This window comes from Perna viridis, chromosome 10, assembly GCF_037379345.1.
Source record: "Perna viridis isolate PV_CMFRI_1.1 ecotype Kerala chromosome 10, ASM3737934v1, whole genome shotgun sequence".
In the NCBI taxonomy this organism is placed as follows: Eukaryota; Metazoa; Mollusca; class Bivalvia; order Mytilida; family Mytilidae; genus Perna; species Perna viridis.
Window position 1 is genome coordinate 4,427,624 of NC_142454.1, and position 20,070 is coordinate 4,447,693.

General features: G+C 33.8%; 1 protein-coding gene across 1 annotated transcript; it reads right to left on the reverse strand.

Annotated features, from left to right (window-relative positions):
* Window positions 1–9,571: 9,571 nt before the first annotated feature.
* Window positions 9,572–16,949, reverse strand: LOC148604218 (heat shock 70 kDa protein 12A-like). The gene is made up of 5 exons (XM_088551172.1): window positions 16,660–16,949; window positions 13,408–13,763; window positions 12,852–13,076; window positions 11,490–11,646; window positions 9,572–10,859 (listed from the first exon to the last, which is right to left on the reverse strand). Exons 2-5 carry the CDS (start codon window positions 13,723–13,725, stop codon window positions 9,790–9,792), a joined length of 1,770 nt encoding a protein of 589 aa, XP_088407298.1. The 5' UTR covers window positions 13,726–13,763; window positions 16,660–16,949; the 3' UTR covers window positions 9,572–9,789.
* Window positions 16,950–20,070: the final 3,121 nt, after the last annotated feature.

The window sequence follows — 20,070 nt, forward strand, 5'->3', positions numbered from 1 at the left end:
CTAAAAGAAAACCTTTAGATTTTATCCTCCAATAAACGTGATGAAAGTTTGGTGGATATCCAACTACTTGGAAATCTGTTAATGTATTAACTCTTCCAAAAACGGTCGTAATCAGATCCAACTAAATATAGACCAATTTCATTGTTAAGGTGCGTTGGTTCAGTCTTCGAACGTGCTATCTCTATATATAGAAGGATAAAGGGACTCCAACTCGTACCGCTGTGACATCTATGGCAGCACCGCCTGAACAAATTCCAGCTTCATCGGATCATATTGATACAGGGAAGATAATGTAAACTTTTAGAAGGGTCTGAAAAAGTCCCAGCGATGTTGGAACCGTGGAATTTGCGATGCAAATTTTTTTGTCGTTCCCTCCGCGGGACTCGAACTCGCACCGCTGTGACATCTATGGCAACACCGCCTGCGAAAAGTCCAGCGCCCTAGACCACTTGGCCAGCTAGGCTATATAAAAATATAGCTTTCGCTGGCCAGGTCATTCCTCCTCGTAGGGTTAATCTAAGTAAGTATACGATGTATGGTTGTACGGGACAGCTCATTTAGGTATTGTTATGTAGGATAGAGGATCATAATGATACATGTCACAACAAATTTATATTAAACAAACGTCTCAGAATGTGACGACTCTATTCGCTACACTGCTTCATCGGATCTGTTAGGTAATTCCCTAATTTACCGGTTCCAATCTGGATTTATGGATGGACACTCTACAGTTCATCAATTGATTTAAGTTCATCACAATATTAGTCTAGATCTTGAAAAGAAACAAATCATGTGCACTGTTTTCTGTGTCATTTCGAAAGTATTTGACCGCGTTTGGCACAAAGGCTTAATTCAAAAGATAAAAACATATAGTGTATCTGGAAGTTTATCAAAAATGGATAGAAAATTGTATTGCGAACAGGAACTAAAAGGTATTGATAGGAAATTTTCTGTCAGGTACAGGTACTATCAAAGGAGGTGTTCCTCAAGGGTCAGTGCTAGGACCTCTATATTTCGTATTGTAAATTAATGACATTGCCGAAAATACCGCAAGTCTGTCCAGATTATTTGCTGATGATACATCACTGTTATATGCCTCCATAAATATAAATCAAACTGAAATCAAATATACGCAATAGTACAAGCATTTTTAGATTAAAGAAAAGCAAACCGATTTGCAAAATTTAAACCTATCTTCTTATTATTTCACAAGTTGTAGACCATATAACATTCTACACACGAAACTTCGACATAGATGTAGTGCCCTGAATGCAGATCTATTCCATGTTAATTTTGTAAATGATCCAGGTTGTGCCTGCAGCTGGGTGTTCTAAGATGTCATACATTACCGTTTGGAATGCCCATTATATTTAGCGGCACGTGCAAAATTGAAGAATGATACTGATATTTACTAGAAATAATGTAAACTTTGCTTTTTGAAACTGACACCTTATCTGATGATTTAAACACGGATCTGTTTAAATAAGTTCAATTATTCATAAAACAATCAAAGCGTTCTGACAGAGGATGATCATAGCAGGCAATTCGGACTTCATCCTGTTAATATTTCCTTTTCTCTTTTTCATACTTTTTTTTCAGTTCAGAGTACATCCATTTTACTTTCTCCCTTTACCTTAAAATCTACATGTGGATATTGTAGTTATCCCTCATCGCATAATCTACAATATTACGTTAAAATCTACCGCATTGTACGGTGTATATATTTAAGGTTTCCTGTCACCTCAAACGGTACATTTATATAAGGGTTTTTTTTAAATCTATGATATTGCTAGATTAAGTTAATCTCTTATCTTCAGAATCTACAAAACCTTGAAACATTGAGTAATGATCCATGCATATAGTTTATGTTTAGTTTAAACATATTTTATTTGTAATAAACAAAAAGGATTGGACAAAAGTAAAACATACTTACGAGGTCCTCTCCCATATACAATTGCAATGTACAATATTTTGTCAAACCGAGCATGCATCAATTACATTTTTCAAACACTAGATACAAAATAAAGTGAACAATAAGACATAGAAGAGAAGAGTTTGAGAAATGGAAAGAAAAAATAAGAGAGTTGAGAGGAATGTGGTGATGGTGAAGAAAACATGAGCATATCATTATGTCATCAAATTTCATCAAACAGCAGAAAATCTTTTAGTTTCTTTGATATATCTATGGACATGTTTTATTAAACGAACATTTTGATCATAAGTTAAATTTGGATTTCCATGAGTCAAAAGATTTACATTAAATGGCAAATCATCGGGCAGCCAACTAATGTTATTCATAAGGATTACTGGAGTGTTTTCGTGTAAGGGACAGTCAAAAAAGAAATGATGAGCATCCTCAACATCTCCGCATCTATATAAAGAACTACTTACGATATTGACTCTACATAAGTCATGGTTTAAAGAAGAAGCAGAACATCTTAATTGTGTCAAAATAATATTCAGTTTTCGTTCACCAATAGAATAATAATTAGGAACTAGTGGTTTGTGTGTATCCTTCTTTAACTCTGTTTTAAATTTGGAAATAGTGTCTAATTGTCGAGTGGATACATCAAGTTTATTCCATTCTTTAATAGTAGCAGGGAAAAAAGACTCGCTTGTTACAGATAATCTACAAAATGGCTGTAATATGTCATCTCCGTTTCTAAGGGGATAATTAGTAAGGGATTGTACTTTGGGTGGTATTATGTCAAGCAAATAAGATGGGGCATTTTTATGTTCAATGTAATAAATCATTTGTAACTTTCTTCTTTTGCGTCTAACATCTAGTGGTTCCCAATTAACTTCTTGATATATTTTTTTCTATATTTGTAAAAATAGGTAAACCCGTGACAATTCTCGCTGCTTCTAATTGAAGTCTTTCTAATTTGGAGGTATTACATACACCACAATTATCCCAAACTTCAGGTGCATATTCAAGTAAAAGTCTTATATATATTAAATATAACTTCTCTAAAGTGTTTCTAGTAAGTTGATACTTAAACTTCCGACGAATATTTAGATGTTTTTTAACACTAGCTATAATATTTTCTACATGATCGTTCCACTTGGCATTACTGCTAAATGTTACTCCTAAATGTTTATGTTGGTTTTTGATTGGAATGTCTATTCCATTCAAGGAGAACGTGAAGTTGGGAGTTTCATAATTGGAGAATATCAAAATTTCGGTTTTATCTGGATTAAAGGACATCAGCCACTTTTTGGACCATTCATCCAATTCACTCAGATCGTGACTGATTACAGAGAGGATCTGTTCACTGTCAGAATCTGAGTAATTTAAGGAAGTGCCGTCTGCGAAAAGTCTGCACAAGGATGTCAAGGTACCTGGTATATCATTTATGTGTATAATAAAAAGAAGAGGTCCAAGTACAGATCCCTGTGGAACACCAGCTGAAAGTTGGCAATCATCTGAGGATGCTGTATTCAACATTACCTTTTGACGTCTACCATCTAAGTAACTTTTAAACCAAATAAATAAATCTCCTGAAATACCATATGATTTAATCTTTTTTAATAAACCTTTGTGCCAAACTTTATCAAACGCTTTCGAAAAATCACAAAAAACAAAACAGTTAATTTCTTTTTTCTCAAGACAATTTAAAATGTTACTGTATATCAAGAAGTTGATGCACGGTAGAGTATTTTGGCAGAAAACCAGATTGGTACTGAGTACTGATAAATTAGCTGATTACTATATAGATGATTATATACATGTTTAAATATAATTCTTTGCATGACTTTGCCAACACAACTTATTAACGATATTGGTGTATAGTTTGAAGGCAAAGAGGGGTCTCCTTTCTTGAATAAAGCAGTAACGTTTGCCATCTTCCAGCTAGTTGGGTATTTGCATTGTTGGATTGATTTATTAAAATTTTTTTTAAGGGGATAGCAACTTTTTCTGGACAAAGCTGGAGCATCCTATGACTAACAATACCTGGTCCCGATGCTTTGTTGGGTTTTAAAATCTTTAATATATCAACGATTTCGTTTTCATCGATTCTAATATTTTAAATACAGCTATTTGTCTTACTTTCGAAATCTGATAACTGATGGTTTTCCTCCTCTAGTTTTGAGATAGAACAAAAATATTTATTCAGTAAGTTTATGTTCATGTGACACTTCAAGCTACATCTTGTTAAAAATAAGTTTCACCATTTGATACAGTTATGTTAATCAAACTGTGTAAAACAACATATTTTTATGTTGAGAACAATTTGAAGGTACAACGTTAACTGTAATAAGACAAGTTCCCATTAATTTGTTAAAATAACTATATAATTATTACTCTTTTAATTGGTTCTCTTGTAAGTTTGATCGTTATGTTGTATCCATCTGCACCATGTCATAATTATTCTTTCCTCCTCTGTCTACTCCAGATGTGACATTTATAAGCAACTCGGTCGTTGTTTCTAGAAAGGCGGGGTCCGGTTACCCTAACAGTGCACATGGTCCATGCTCCCGTTTTTAGTGGAGTCCGGAATGATCATTTACTTTTTGTTTCTATGGGCGTGTTGATTTGGTTATTTCTTATTCTCTGTTGTGTATGTGTATTTTCTTTTTCTAGTTATAATCTTAGTTCCCTTAATTTCTCGGTGTAAGAAAAAAAAACCTTACAGATCTAACAACTGCATTGTTGAATATCGACAAAGCGAGTAAGTGAGCTTAATTGCATGTGTGTGTGTGTGTGTGTGTGTGTGTGTGTGTGTGTGTGTGTGTGTGTGTGTGAAAATAATTCTTGAGGTAGCTCTTGGTGATAGTTGTAAGCCAAACCGAATGGGGTTTGGTAATAGAGCAGAAACAGATGTTCCACGACAAGAAAAACGGTTGACATTTATCGGTATCAATCATCAAAAATAGATAAGCCTCATTTTAATATTGAAAATATGCATTCGTCTTCAATGCATACCATTTATTTTTTTCCTTCTTTGCCATACAAATCATGGAACAGGTCAGGAAAAAAAGTTGCATGTTGAATGTACTTACGCATCTTCCTTCGCTTTTCCACTGCTTGTTCAAGAACATAGCCAGCCTTGGGAAAAAAATGGCTTCCTTTAAGTAAGGCCCAACAAGAGTGATAAAATCTACGGTAACAGAATGATGACAATTCTTAAAATCAAACAATACAACGACACAAAGACACATTAATGACCAATATCTGCTGACTGTGGACAGGTGCATGAAATCTGCGCTGGGGTTAAACTCGTTTTATACGACCTTAATCGTCCCCCGTAAAAAATACGAACTCACCATAAAATTCACTCAATAATACACTCCAATTCATTCTCTCCATGGAATACCTAAACATACAACATACAGACAAAATGAGATATCCACTTAAAAGCCCAGAAAATATAAAAGAATATCACCATCAAAACTACCAGCATTAGAAATAATCGGTCATTACAGTTCCAGAGGACTCAATTTGGAGCAGTAGTCAAGTACTAGATAGACTAGGTTCGATGTAGTGCAACACTCAAAAATACCTTAGTTTTTTACGTAGGGATGTATTAGGGGTCGAATATCTCTAATTGTGAAAACAAGATTCAAAGAAATAATTTGAAAATCGTATCCTGTACCAATAAATCTGTTAAGAAGAGTAAAATAAACCCATCGGATATTATTTGATAGAATGTGCTTTATGAACTAAATTTCCATCATAATCTGGGTAAGCATTTCCACTTTTTAATTAAGAACCTTCAAGTACTATATAACAAAGGTTTGTAACTGGAAAAAAAAACTTACTAGTAACTGATTCTAGAAGTTTGCGATATTGATACCCATGGTGTCTAAGCATTTCAGTGAGGAATTTAATGCGTTCATTAAAATTCAACACTTTATTACAAATACGAGCAAAGCGGAACAGGATGGTGCTTCAGGAATATCACCTTCTAGGAAACTAACAATAATAGGATAAACGAAATAATCTCTTTTTTTCCATTAATTTTAGTATGAAGATTGCCATTTTCTGGTGTAAATTCTAAATCAAGAAAAGTTGTACGAGTATTATTATTATTGTTAGACTTTTTTTTAAGTAAATACGTTGAACCTAGTTTTCGAAGTAAGGATTATTTACGGCCAAAATATCATCAAGAAATCAAACAGTGTTATTAAATGGTCTTTCTCCTTGGATTATATTCTTTTGATTTCCGCTAGAATCTTGGTTCACTTGATTACTCAAAAAGATGCAAAAGATCATGTTTTGAGGTATTGTTAAAAAGTTAAGCCATGATCTGCGATTCATAACAGTAGAGAAACGAATCGGCTATGAGAGGGGCACATTTAGTCTTCATTGGAATACCCACAACCTGTCCGTATAGAGTATTACCAAATAGAATAAAAATATTATCAATTAAACAGTTCAAAGCATTAATTATATCTAAATATGTCCAGTTAAATTGTTAATGTCTTCAATCACTAAAAAATGCATTGTTACAACAGACATTACAATACATGAATTGAGAGTAATATTTATCAACCATTTAATTGCATACGGTATTTCTTTACTTTATAACAAGTTTATTTTGGCAGCGTTGTTCATAGGGTGTAAAATACCATATTTTCATTGGTATGAATCATTGATTTTTAAAATCCAGAAAACTATCAAAGTTAAAGACAATTTTCATCAGAGAGAAAAAATAATAATACTCCTACCAATGCATTATACTTTCAAATTGAGATTGCACTACTCGCAATCGTTGTTAATCATTCTGACAATGGCATGCAATGGCAGTACGCTACAAACAGTATTTGTAAGTCATTTTTAGTCATTTGAAAAAAAAAACTTACAATGTACATGTGTATACTGGTGTATTTTTTATGAAACACTTCTTCAATTATCATCAAGCTAGTTTTTTTACAAGACATGCATTTGTATATTATCAAAATCAAAATATCATTGTGCAAATAGAGATAATTATTGTTAAGTTGTACTAAATTCCATGTAAATATTGTTTACCGTAATTAATTACCATAAGCATCTTTTAAGTAAATATACAAATGTGTATGATATATGCTTTGTACAAGTTATGCAAAAGTAGGTAATATATATTTAGATTCATAAGACAATTAAAAAAACTGCATAAAGAGTAATCAAGGGATCCAAGATTCTAGCGGTAATCAAAAGAATGTAGTCCAGGGATTTAGACCAGACAGGAAAACAGGCACACACAACAAATAACATAAAATCACTAAAATAACACGTACAAACAAAAGTAAATGAGCAAATTCACTAAAAATGGGAGAATGGACCAGGTGTACCGGTAGGGTAAGCGTCCTGTGCTTTTCTAGAAACACCTGCCATATTGTTCATAAAAAGTAAAGCCCAAAGGTAGACGAAAGAGAAAAGGAAAACTTTGACACGTTGGACAAATTATTTTTCATGGTACAGATGGATACACTGTTATAACGATCCACGAGTTCATAATGATGACCATAAAATTTCTGTAGTGATGACTTCAATCATTCAGCACCCATATTCCAGAGTCCTAACTGTAAGAAGGCTAGCACGGTACAAAAAGTCTGCGTAGTAACCGCAAGCTCTGGCACAACGTTTGAGTTGTGATATGAAAACTCCATACGCAGATGTTGAAAGGATATTGTCACAGATGAAAGGAAAGCTGATAATACAGAATGAAGTCCTCGCGCTAGTCTTAACTTAGAAACTCTTCAAATTCGTTATAATCTTCATTGTCAATTAGTAGGTCAGTCATTTCATTGTATGCAAATCATCTTAACGAAATATTCATACACGCATAATTTGTGAATCGGTTCCGATAGATAGAGCAAATGAAAACCATTGTTATGAAATTGTTGCATTAGAATTTAGCTAGGAAGGAAAACCGTATGAGATAGTCATCAAATATAAAGCGGGATGCGGAGTACCACTTAAAAGAGCCGATTTCACATCTCATGCTGAGGACTAAAAGGTGGCAGTGATTCCGACAAAAAAAAAGAAAAGATTCCAGTCACTTTTTGCCAATTGTTTGGCAAACTTCTACACAAACTTATATTGCAAACAAAAAAGTGACCCAACTCCCAAATCATCCTGATGTATCCGTGATTCTGTTTCGAACATTTCAGAATAGCAGCATTTTGAGCAGCAACATTATCCATGATAGCTTCATGAATCAACTCAGCATTCGTTTTCAAGATTTGTACCCTCAGCCTGTGTCAGATTTCTGACGTTAGGGTTAGTTCTTTTAACGTTTTACCTCTCTTACTATAGATCTGCGTCAAAGCGCCTGTCAAAGTGTCCGTTTTCCTTTTTGAAAACAGAATTATTTGCCTAAAATAGTGGTCTTCTTGATATGGAATTACGGTGTATTTTAATAAGAATAAAAGATATTTGATTTGTAAATAATTCACTTAGTCAAGTTATTGTTCAGACATAATGAAAATGATTGTTTCTAATTCCAAAATCGTTCAGGTTACAATCCCCTAAATCAAATCTAGCCTTCCTGTTGTGGTACGGCAACTTTTGTTACAACTTCAAAGAGGTCTTTTCACTTATAATAGTGGGCTCACATGATATAAACCGAGATAAAGTTGCTATCAAAACACAAAATGTCATTTATTCCTATAAGTGATTGTCGGGATATCATGAATAGGCTTTTTTGCTGGCCCTCCTTATTCCAGAACGGTTTAAGTGACAACCCCAAAATCTATATCAGCCTTCCTTTCTGCTATGGCATCTTGTGGTACATTACATAATTTAAAAGATTAATATAATGCTTCTTGAGTTATTGTCTGAAAAAACAAAAACAAAAACAATTTGCTGTTACTTTCATGCTTGTTGTTTGTTGTCTTGATGTTATTTGCATAAAATTACGTTACTTTTGTTCTAAGCTCGTAAGCACGTATGTTTTGACATCAACTTTCACATTATGTGAAAACAAAAGTTCCGACCTTGTCTTCAAAAGCGGATGAAGCCCATATTAACTTCTGTTTCCCGCGCTTTCGAGTGTTTTTAAGCCTCGCAAAGCAGTTTGCCTACACTTTCAAAATTGGCTCAGCCTTCGCAGACGGTTTAGAATCTTATTTTTTCGAGGCAGTCGGTATTGGGTATTGATATTACGAGACAAACATGATGCTGAACTATGGCAATGTAATCACTTGAGCTTACAACCACATATTTCATTTGACTAAAGTGATTGCAGCAGTAAATTTCAAGGCTATATTGGGCATTAGTTTCCGGAATATTTCAATTACTTTTATATATTGAACGATTGTAATTAGTATACCTTGTTGAACCAATAAGATGATGTCATGAAATACAAAACATAGCACTGTACACAGCTCTCCAAAATAAACATAGTAGGTTACCAATTGTCAATACAACGCAAGTTATATGATCATGATCTAAAAAATCTGTTAGTAGCACAAGAAGATTGGTAATGCACAGTTACTATATATTGAAATGCTTCCCAAATCTTCGTTTTGAAGCAATCTGATTGCTTGGACTTTCGAGTTTAGGGACTATTGAAAAAATTCTCTACTTATTTTTTTTTCAGAACATACGCACGTATGTCTACTGAAACTACAACAAAGAAAAGAAGATTCGTAGTCTTTAATAAACTAAGTCTCAGTGCGATACTAGTTGGTACATGTATAGATACTCAGAAATACAAATTATTTAATTTAATACCAACAACAGAATCAACAACCACTTGTATGAAGGCCATCCTTTAAAGCGTTCTTTAGCGCCGAATTGTTAAAGGTCTTATGGAATAATGGAGTACATAAAAATGTGAACATTTGAAATAAATGACCTCAGCGATTTGATGGTTTCAAAAAGTCAAACTCAGCCTTCTCAAGTGCTCCGCTCCGTTTGTTTACAGCATGTACCTGTAGTTCAGTTTTTCCAAAAATCATTTTAACGCCGACTTTTCGGCTTTTGCCACCCGATGTATCCGGCATTTGGACGGTAAGTTCGCCGTGATATCGACACCCGGGATCAGTTGTGTATCGCGGGTTTGCATGTATAGAGGTCCATATTTCTATCTTCATGCTAGTTTGGTCCGGTCGGACTGGTACATAAATTTGTTCTCCGAATTCTTCATCAATGCCGGCCGGTTGGCCGATTTCGACATGTTTGTCGAATCGGTCCCTACATAACATATCGCCATCCTCGATCACCATTTTATCTTGCGGATCGACGTCCTCTTGGAAAGGGGAGTTCGTTTTCACACCATAAGTAGCCTTACAGATTCGAGTAGAAATAATTCTAGGATCAAAACCAAACAGCACCGCACCTTTTAACACGGCTAATCCTGCTTCATCAGGAATTATAATGGTCATTCCAGGAAAGGCTCTCTCGACTGCATCCCGCAACATTGGCGAGTCAGAGAAACCACCGACCATGAGAATTATGTTAGTACCCCTTACTTCTGGGTTACTAAATATTTCCTGCAAGTGGTCTATGATATGTCCACAAGGACTATCAAATAATTCCCTTGCAGAGTCTGGTTCCATTCTCAATTTGTCACCGACCCACGTCACGCGTTTTGACGAACTATTTATCGCATCTTTCAAATCTTTTCCTGGATTTTCATGTTCAAATGCATCTTTTAAAGTTACTGGAACTTTGAAGGTAACCTTTCCTGTCGAATCTGGCTTTATCGAACGCTTCTTAATCTCAAATTCTCGTAATAAATCTAGATGACCACCTTTGTCATCTTCACGAAAACGGTTAAGGGTACTTCGCCCCAGAGTCTGCTGCATGAACTCCTCAAACGACTGGTCAACCTTGGTACCTCCCCAATCGCCACCATTAGCCATATATAGCTGCTTGATTGACCCATCGAACTGGACTTCCTGAACAGTGATGTCAATAGTACCTCCTGTAATGGAAAGATATTATGAGATTTCTGTGTTCATGTAAAAAATACTGTATTTCCCATAATTACACAAATGTTTATTCACACAGTTCTTGCATACATATACATCCAAGCTGTAAATGACAACAAACAATTACCAATAAAACAAAAACTCTAATCATTGTACAATTATCAACAACAAACAAATGAAATTTAATTAAAGTGTCACCACCCTTTACATCACATATTACACATTAATAAAAGAACATAGTTATCCTAAAAGATGCCAGCCAATAATGGCTATGGGACACTTTGAATAAAACAAACCACAGAAAACAAGATAAAATGTATTATACATTATAACACTAAAACATTATACTAAATGAATGCATATTTTCCTCTAAAAAAAACATTTTATGTACTCAACTGGCTAAAATTGGGACAATTTCTATATCTGACATTACAAATTGAAGTTTGTTATGGATATCTAAAAGGTAAAAGTCCTTATTAGCTTAACATTTCTGAAAAGTTTAACATACAAATTACTAGACATGTACATTTTGCTGTATTCTAAGATCATATTTACAATATTTATTCATAAAATATCTCATGGCAAACAAGTAACCTATTGACTTCTAACCATTATTTGTTTACCTCCAGCATCCAAAATAAGATATCTTGTTCCTGGGGAGAAAGCATTTAACTGTGACTTTCCACCAGCAACCATTCGTTCACTAGGAATATGTTTACAATATATAGAAGCTGCTTCCGGTTCCAGGGCTAACATTAACTGACTGTTAGGTATGCCACCCTAAAATAAAAATGAAAAATACTGAGATCTGCATGTATTATACATATATATATATATTTTTTTTTTTGTGTATGATCATGTTTTGAATGTATTTATCTTGTATGTTGTATACTTATACAATGTTTATTGAATGCAAATCTCTGTAACCAGGAAATACAGATTATGATGAGGACTAGCCTTTATGATCAAATTATTATATTAGCAAGTTAGGACTAGCCTTCATGATCAAATCAGGACTAGCCTTTATGATTCAATTAGGACTGGCCTTTATGATCAAATTAGGACTAGCCTTCATGATCAAATCAGGACTAGCCTTTATGATTCAATTAGGACTAGCCTTTATGATCAAATTATTATATGATCAAATTAGGACTAGCTTTTATAATCAACTTGGGACTAGCCTTTATGATCAAATTAGGACAAGCCTTTATGATTCAATTAGGACTAGCCTTTATGATTCAATTAGGACTGGCCTTCATGATCAAATTATTATATGAGCAAGTTAGGACTAGCTTTTATAATCAACTTGGGACTAGCCTTTATGATCAAATTATTATATGATCAAATTAGGACTAGCCTTTATAATTCAATTAGGACTGGCCTTTATTATCAAATTATTATATGATCACATTAGGACTAGCTTTTATGATTCAATTAGGACTGGCCTTTATGATCAAATTAGGACTAGCCTTTATGGTTCAATAAGGACTGGCCTTTATGATCAAATTATTATATGATCCAGTCATACAAATACAGATATATACAAAATCTTTATTTAACATTGATATTTTAAAACAATACAACATAAGCTCCTATGCCAAGCCTTTATGATCAAATTATGTTTACACTAACAAACTCAGAAATTTACGTTTATAATTTTTCTTTACCATCCTTTATCTATGTCTTAATTAACAATATCAATCATTTGTATAAATGATCTTATTCTATATATGCTTGACCCTAGTATTAGACCTTCATTCCATTTCATGGAAGAGTTTGTTTTATAGGGATTATGTAAATATAAACAAAGATTTGCATGATAATGAATATATAGCATTATAATAAATAGCATCATGAATGGTTCAAAATATTTGGAAGTGATACATCCAGTTTTATTTTAAATACATCACTGTTTGATCACCTCATAAAATCATCACAGTGAAAGATTTGGAATCTTTAGATACAAGCAAGCTCAGTAAGCTTACCTTTACCGCTGCCTCCCTCATGAACTGCTTAGCAGCATCACTCCAAATGGCGGGAACAGTCAACACCCATGTGATCTCTGTGGGTCTGATCACCTGACCAGTTTTTTCAAGCTCCTTCTTCATGTGTTTTCTGAGGTAATCTATACTCTCTGATATCACTTTCATGGCAGGCAGTTTACCTCCTTGGTCATCTTCTAACATCAAATCACGTGGAATACCAGTCTCCTGAATATTTAAAAAAGAGAATAGCTGCTTGGTAGACTCCAGTTTGATTTAAAAAAAAACAGCCACTGTTGTAATCACCGCAGAATTTAAGTTTAAAAAAAATATATTTTTCTCCTTAGAATTTTTGTATTTGTTAACATAGTATGTTGAATAGGAAGTAACAGCATGAGTATTTTTGTTTACCAGTGTGAAGACATTTCTATTCATCTTCTTGAATTTTAATGCTTTTAATATTGCATATGATTTTTGTTTTGGGTATTAATGATATATTTATGCGAAGACAAATTCTCCATATATGCTTTTAGAATGATTAATATAAAGAGAAAATTACATCTTTCTTGTAGAGTTGCATCTTAAAACGCCGGAAGTAGAACCAGTTTTTATGATCCTCCTCTGATGCTAGTTCTGTGTATTTATCCTCTGCCTCTATTCCAAACGAATGAAAGTTCTTTGATGGATCAAATAAAACACAGGTTGGAGTTTTCAGGGACAGTCCTGCATTTGATCCAGTAGTCCATGAAAAACCATGAATTTTTAAAGGGTCCTCTTTATTATTGGCCAGTGTCTGAAATGCATACCCAGAAAATGTTGTGCCAAAATCTATAGCAGCAACAAGCAATGACTCTGATACTACTTCTGCACAAGCCATTTTAAGTCCTGATGAATACACAGTCCACTGTTTTGTACCTGAAATACAATGTTGTGTAAATCACATATTATGTTAATGTACAAATGACTGAATTGATACAAATTTATAAGTATGCTTCATCTGATAAATAAAATGTAAGGATATAAGACATTTAAGCATTAATAGGAGGATCATCTATAATGTAAAAAGAATTTTCATATATTTCATCGAAGAACAACCTAGATTTAGTAGCAAATAGTATGTTGTCTGTTAATTTTTCAAAATAATGAAGTTAAAGTGAATATGATGTAGTAAAAATGCTACATTTTGTGATTAAATATTCCTTTAACGAAGTAAAACTGTTGATAAATAGTTTGCATGAACAATATCAAATTTTACATTTTTGTTTTCAAATAGAAAAGGCAGTCAATAAGCAATTTCTTAATTAAAAATGACCCAAAATGTTAAATATATAAATATATGCATAATACTTAAAAAAAGGAGCAAATAGATCATAGTATCATGCTTTACATGCACTTTACGAAATAGAACAGAGAATTGACAAACACTATATTTGCAAAGTTATCTCCCCTTGAAGTGCAATGTAAATTTCCATAGTGGTTGGAAAAGCTTACTTCAGTATTTCTGTGTATGAGGGAGAATGAATATAATTTCTAATAGCAAAATTCTAAATTGCATTTAGCAAGTATCTACCCTTAAATTTTATCACTGGATATATCATATAGTGCTATAGATTTGAATTAAAACTATTTCTGTTGTTACAAGTTTAAGGTTAAAATTCATTTGAACAGGACTAAAGAACTTGACTTCTTTTGCTATATGCTCTTGCAGGGGCTGATCCAGATATTTTGAAGGGGGGTCTAGACACTTATTTGCTCATTTTTTCCAAAATTCTACTCAACTTAACAAAATTTTCCAACAAATCAGGTGGCTTGCAACCCCTAAAATCCCCCAAATTAAATCTGCCACTGTTTTATTCATTAATATTGTGTGTATAAGACACCTGACAAAGAGGAATAAAACTTATCTGCTCCCTTTTGATTTCAGACAATGATATATAATCAGAACAGTCACAATTACCAATTCAAAAGACTAATATGTTCTCTTTAAAAGATAGTTTAGAGGACGCTTACCCTACCGGTGCACCTGGTCCATGCTCCCAGATTTTAGTGGAATCTGAGTTGCTCATTTGCTTTTGTTACTTTGTATGTATGATTTTAGTTACTTTATGTTCTTTGTTGTGTATGTCTGTTTTCCATTTCTGGTCTTTGTCCCTGAATTACATTCTTTTGATTACTGCTATAACCTTGGTTCCCTTGATTACTCTTTGAAAATAGCATTAGCATAAGCATTACAAAAAAAATTAAGTTAGTCCAGCTTGCTTCAGGCACCTTAATATGAAATTTTGCCTCCCAAGATGGCATGATTATTTGGACTAAGACTGGTGATAACTTGAGCTTTATCACAAGCATCTTGATCAACGTGTGTTGTAAATTGTAGATATAAGTTCCTAATAAAGGGAATTTAAGGAGTAACAGAACTACAGTGTTTTATCCTGACAAAACAGGTTTACAGCTGAATGTTCGAAATGGTGTATATAATTTATCTCCTTGTCTTGGAAGGGATAAGAATCATCATTTATTGATACCAGTAAATATGACACATTTATTCACATGGTCATAAATAACTATTAATAACAATAATTAAACAATTTATTTCAAAACATCTAACCAAATATTTATCAACATGTTACTAAATCATTTATTGATATCAATAAATACAGTTATTACACATTGGTAAAGAGGGTGCCACATAGTTACTTAAATCGTATTTAAAAAAAATTGATAATAATACTAATATTTCCATATAACCAAGTGAATGGAAGATTAAAACCTGTGTAATTTTTGTAGAGTATTATTTACAATATTTTGCCAGAAAAGTTGTTTGCATGATACAAGTTTCTTTGGTGTGAACAATTATCTTTTTAAATTACAGAATCTTGCTAGAATGGGATATTTTCACAAGAATATCTGTAACGACATAAATTTGATGAAAAAAAGAAAATAAGATATTATAACACATGTTCAATTCACGTAATTTTAATATTGGCCAAAACCACTTATTGTAACTGTGTTAGAGCTAAATAAAATATTTGTATATTTGATGTTCTATTGCAAAACTAGAAATCCAATTGATAATCTACATGCTATGTATGCATCACTGGAATGTTTCTCTGGCAAAGGGTTTGTATTTTTTACCCATTTGTCCACATAATTAAGGTATGTATATCTATGAAAATTTAACTATCACAACACCCGTCAATTTAGAGACCAGAACCCCCCCCACCCCCAACAGGCGCTTGTTTCTGTCTATTGGGGGAAATACTATAAAACTGGGGTCAACTATCAGTGCCTTCTACTTGGACATTGATAGTTGACCCGTTTGATAGTATTTCCCCAACATAGACAGAAACAAGCACCTATGCCCCCACCACCCCCACCCCGGGTAAGACATAAGCTTGACAGTCAATCTACAGCATTGCTGGAGTATGAGTTCTAATCAAAATATAGGAATAAACCTTAGAAACACTAGCATTTGTTTGTGTATGTTTCATCGATTGTGTTAAAAATAATACGAAGATTTTAATGCATATTAATTGATATGACAACATTTCGCCTAAAGAGATGCTTAAAATCATATGATATACATGCATGCGACCTCTCCTTTATGTAATCAGCACACCATGAAACATGCTTCAACAGACCAGTCCCTATTCAAAAACGAAAGTACGCCTTAAAAAGTTAAAGCCCGGCTAATAATAAAAATAATTGATTAAACGCAAATCAACAGAAAAATAAACAGAAAAAAAACGTTACACAACGCTGAGATATACTTCACCAGTCGTCTGTAGCATTGGAGGATCGTTTTACTTACTTTTAACACTATATTGGCTCGAAGGTATTCACACTCGTCATCATGGTGTCATAGAAAAACAGGGAAGTTAAATACCGATTGTCAATGTTGATATTGATTCCACTGTAGAAATATACAGTGTGGTCATAATTCACGGGGTTAACAAAGGTATTCGCAACGTTTAAGTGGAAGTATATTAATTCATTTACTTTATTCTTAGTGATTTGGTTTTGGTTGGTCACAAATCTATTGAGTGGCATGGGGTGTCAACTTTATTTCATCCTAACTTTTTCATTTTTTAAGATAATTGAAAAATTCTTTTGGTTCCCTAAATTGCAAATGAAATTCTTTTTATATATGGAAATTTTAAATTAATTCATTAATTAGACTCTATGAGCATATTTTTTTTTTACTATAACTTTATATGAAAATAGAGGTTCACATATAAATATTATAACATATTTATTTTTGAAGAATAAGTCTTGAAGAGTTATAAATTCACATACAAAATGAGAATTATTTGATCTAAATGAAACATTTTACAGAACCGAAATTGGATATAAAATAACAAAGCTATAAAGTTTTGAAAATTGGAATTTTTATCATGAAAATGTCGATTGTTTTTTTTTTAGTTGTTTATTTGCCAACCAGTTTGACATTTAATTATATGCAAATTAGTTTATATGACATCACTAATGAGATTGGCAAACTCTCTTATTGATGTTCACACTGTTTAGAAGGAACTTGCATTTAAACCATGCATCAACTTAAAACCTAATTGTTATATAAACATCGGCAGCATGCTCTACCTTTAAGTCTTGCCCCAGGTCCGGGTGTCAAATGAATAGACCCACAGCGGCGCTAATATTGTCGTAAAAGGCGACTAAATAGTGCTCAGAACCATAGCCGGGGGCTTGGGCGCTCTGCCCATAGAGCAACTGGGTTGTGTGCCCTAGGTAAATGGGGTACCCCTGCCGTGTTAAATGCTGGGGTCGTCAGGCTATAATACGGGAAACCTGACCGCAAACGATAGTGGTGCATCGTGTTGGGAAAGATGCCACGTTCCTCGCATGTTAAAGAACCCTGCTGTGGTATTTGATAGTAGGAACCTTTGCGCTTCGCCACAGGAGGCTAAATTGCCCGACCCTACCCATTCATCCCAATTTTTAGCTATAGTGGCAATCTAATTTTGTCGACCCTATTACCATTGTGTCCCATCCCATTTTCTTTTCATCATCATCATCATCATTTCATGTTCATCGCCTGAATATAGCTGAAATATTGCTGCTCGGGCGTTAAACCCCAACAATCGATCAAGTCTAAGTTTGGAAACCGGTTTAATCTGTATGTTAAAAGCGGCAAAAATCGTTGACTTAAAATTCAGATTAAAATACATATATAGAGAAATATTCACAAACTTTCTAATCTTGGTAAAGGGTGGGCTAGAATACTGGTCTAGCCCAGTATTCTAGACCAGGGTTCTAGAGCAGTATTCTAGACCGGTATTCTAGAGCAGTATTCTAGACCATCATTCTAGAGCAGTATTCTAGCCCAGGATTCTAGACCAGTATTCTAGACCATCTCTAAATTTTGTACATAAAACACGAATGCTCGTTGCACATAAAAATGTGTTGGATAACACTTGGTTATAAATAAGGGACCTCGAATGGCTAATTTTAATTCATCTCTCAATTACCGTTGGAAATCTTTGACATCAAGTTTTTTCATCATTTACCATTAGATGTAAATGGAAGACTGACCTCTTGGAATACATGTTTCATTATTTGCACCTTTCCTTCAAAAATCAACAATCACTTCCAGAGCTATACTTGTACACTTTTTTTCAGCAAATCCAAGCATGTAAGCATCTACCTTATTATACTCCTAATGACTGCTTTTAAAAGTATCATTTGGTTTTATTCTTATGGTTCGTTTTATACTTAAACTTTACAAGTATTAGGATGTAAATATTAGTGGTTTTTTTTTTATACATGTAAGTGTCTCAAAAGTCAATTTCTTTCTGAGTATTGGCTACATTTAAATAGCGTAACCTGTAACAATATAGTCAAACATTTTTTTATACAATTGGCTAATTTTTTTTTAAAATGTACGAAAAATGAATAAAATATAATATACCGTGCAAAGTTTGAATATTAATCATTGGTTCAATATTTTTTATTTTTATATTGCAAACTACACAATGTAGGTACCCTAAGCGTGTTTTGACATGCATGCCATAACCGAAGAAAAATGTCTTTTTACATGTAGGCACTCTGAAGGCTCCGTCGATTAAAATGTAGTTTATTAATTTTAAGATATATGCGTTTATATGCGGAGTATTTGTAAGAAATTTGAGATTTTCACCCTTATGCAAAAGTTAGTCTCAATAATAACATATGGAAATAAAATCATAAACAAGAGGTTGAATCGCTTACCTGGTTGGAAGAGTAATCAAGGGAACCAAGGTTATAGCGGTAATCAAAAGAATATAATCCAGTAACAAAGACCAGACATGGAAAACAGACACACACAACTAAGAACATAAAGTAACTAAAATCATACATACAAAGTAACAAAAGTAAATGAGCAACTCGGACTCCACTAAAAACTGGGAGCATGGACCAAGTGCACCGGTAGGGTAAGCGTCCTCTGCTTTTCTAGAAACACCCGCCGAGTTGCTCATAAAAAGTCAAGTCCGGGGTAGACAAATGAGGAAAGGTAAACTATGATCCGTTGAATAAATCAGTTTTCATGATGCTGATGGATACATCATAACGATCCACGAGTTCATGATGACGACCATAAAACTTCTGTAGTGATGACTTCAAACTTGTAGCAACATAACCTTGTTCCAGAAGCCTATATAAAAGCGCGATATAAAAAGTCTGCGTAGTTTCGGCAAGCTCTGGCATAACGTATGAGTTGTGATATGAACACTCCATACGCAGGAGCCGAAGGGATGTTGCCACATATGAAAGGAAAGTTGACAATTCTGAATGAAAAGTCATCACGTTTGTCGTAAAGTTTGGTCAATAGTTTTCCTTTACCATCGATTTCTAAGTGTAGGTCAAGATATGAGGCTGACTTCACAGTGTCTGTAGTATCCTTTATCTCAAGTTCTTTTGGGTAGATGCGATGTATCAAATCCCCGAAATTAGGATTGTTTAAAGATAATACGTCATCTATATAGCGGAAACTGAGATTGAAGGATCTAGCCAAACGATATTCTTTCTTTTTGATCAAATCGGCTATAAAGTCAGCCTCATAAGAGTGAAGAAATAGGTCAGCAAGTAAAGGAGCACAATTTGTTCCCATTGGAATGCCGACCGTTTGTTGAACTTTGTCTTTCAAGGGCAATAAGTTTAACAAGAAGTTGTCCAATAACTTTGATTCAAGAAGACTTCGGTATCTTACCTTACGATAAGTAAGGAT

What these genes read in the sequence shown, in the direction of transcription:
- LOC148604218 (XM_088551172.1), bottom strand. Translation starts at nt 13,725, where the DNA reads ATGGCTTGTGCAGAAGTAGTATCAGAGTCATTGCTTGTTGCTGCTATA. An exon ending in TGCAACTCTACAAGAAAGAT is followed by an intron (nt 13,077 to 13,407) that starts GTAATTTTCTCT and finishes TTAAATATTCAG; the next exon opens with GAGACTGGTATTCCACGTGA. An exon ending in TGAGGGAGGCAGCGGTAAAG is followed by an intron (nt 11,647 to 12,851) that starts GTAAGCTTACTG and finishes TTTTTATTTTAG; the next exon opens with GGTGGCATACCTAACAGTCA.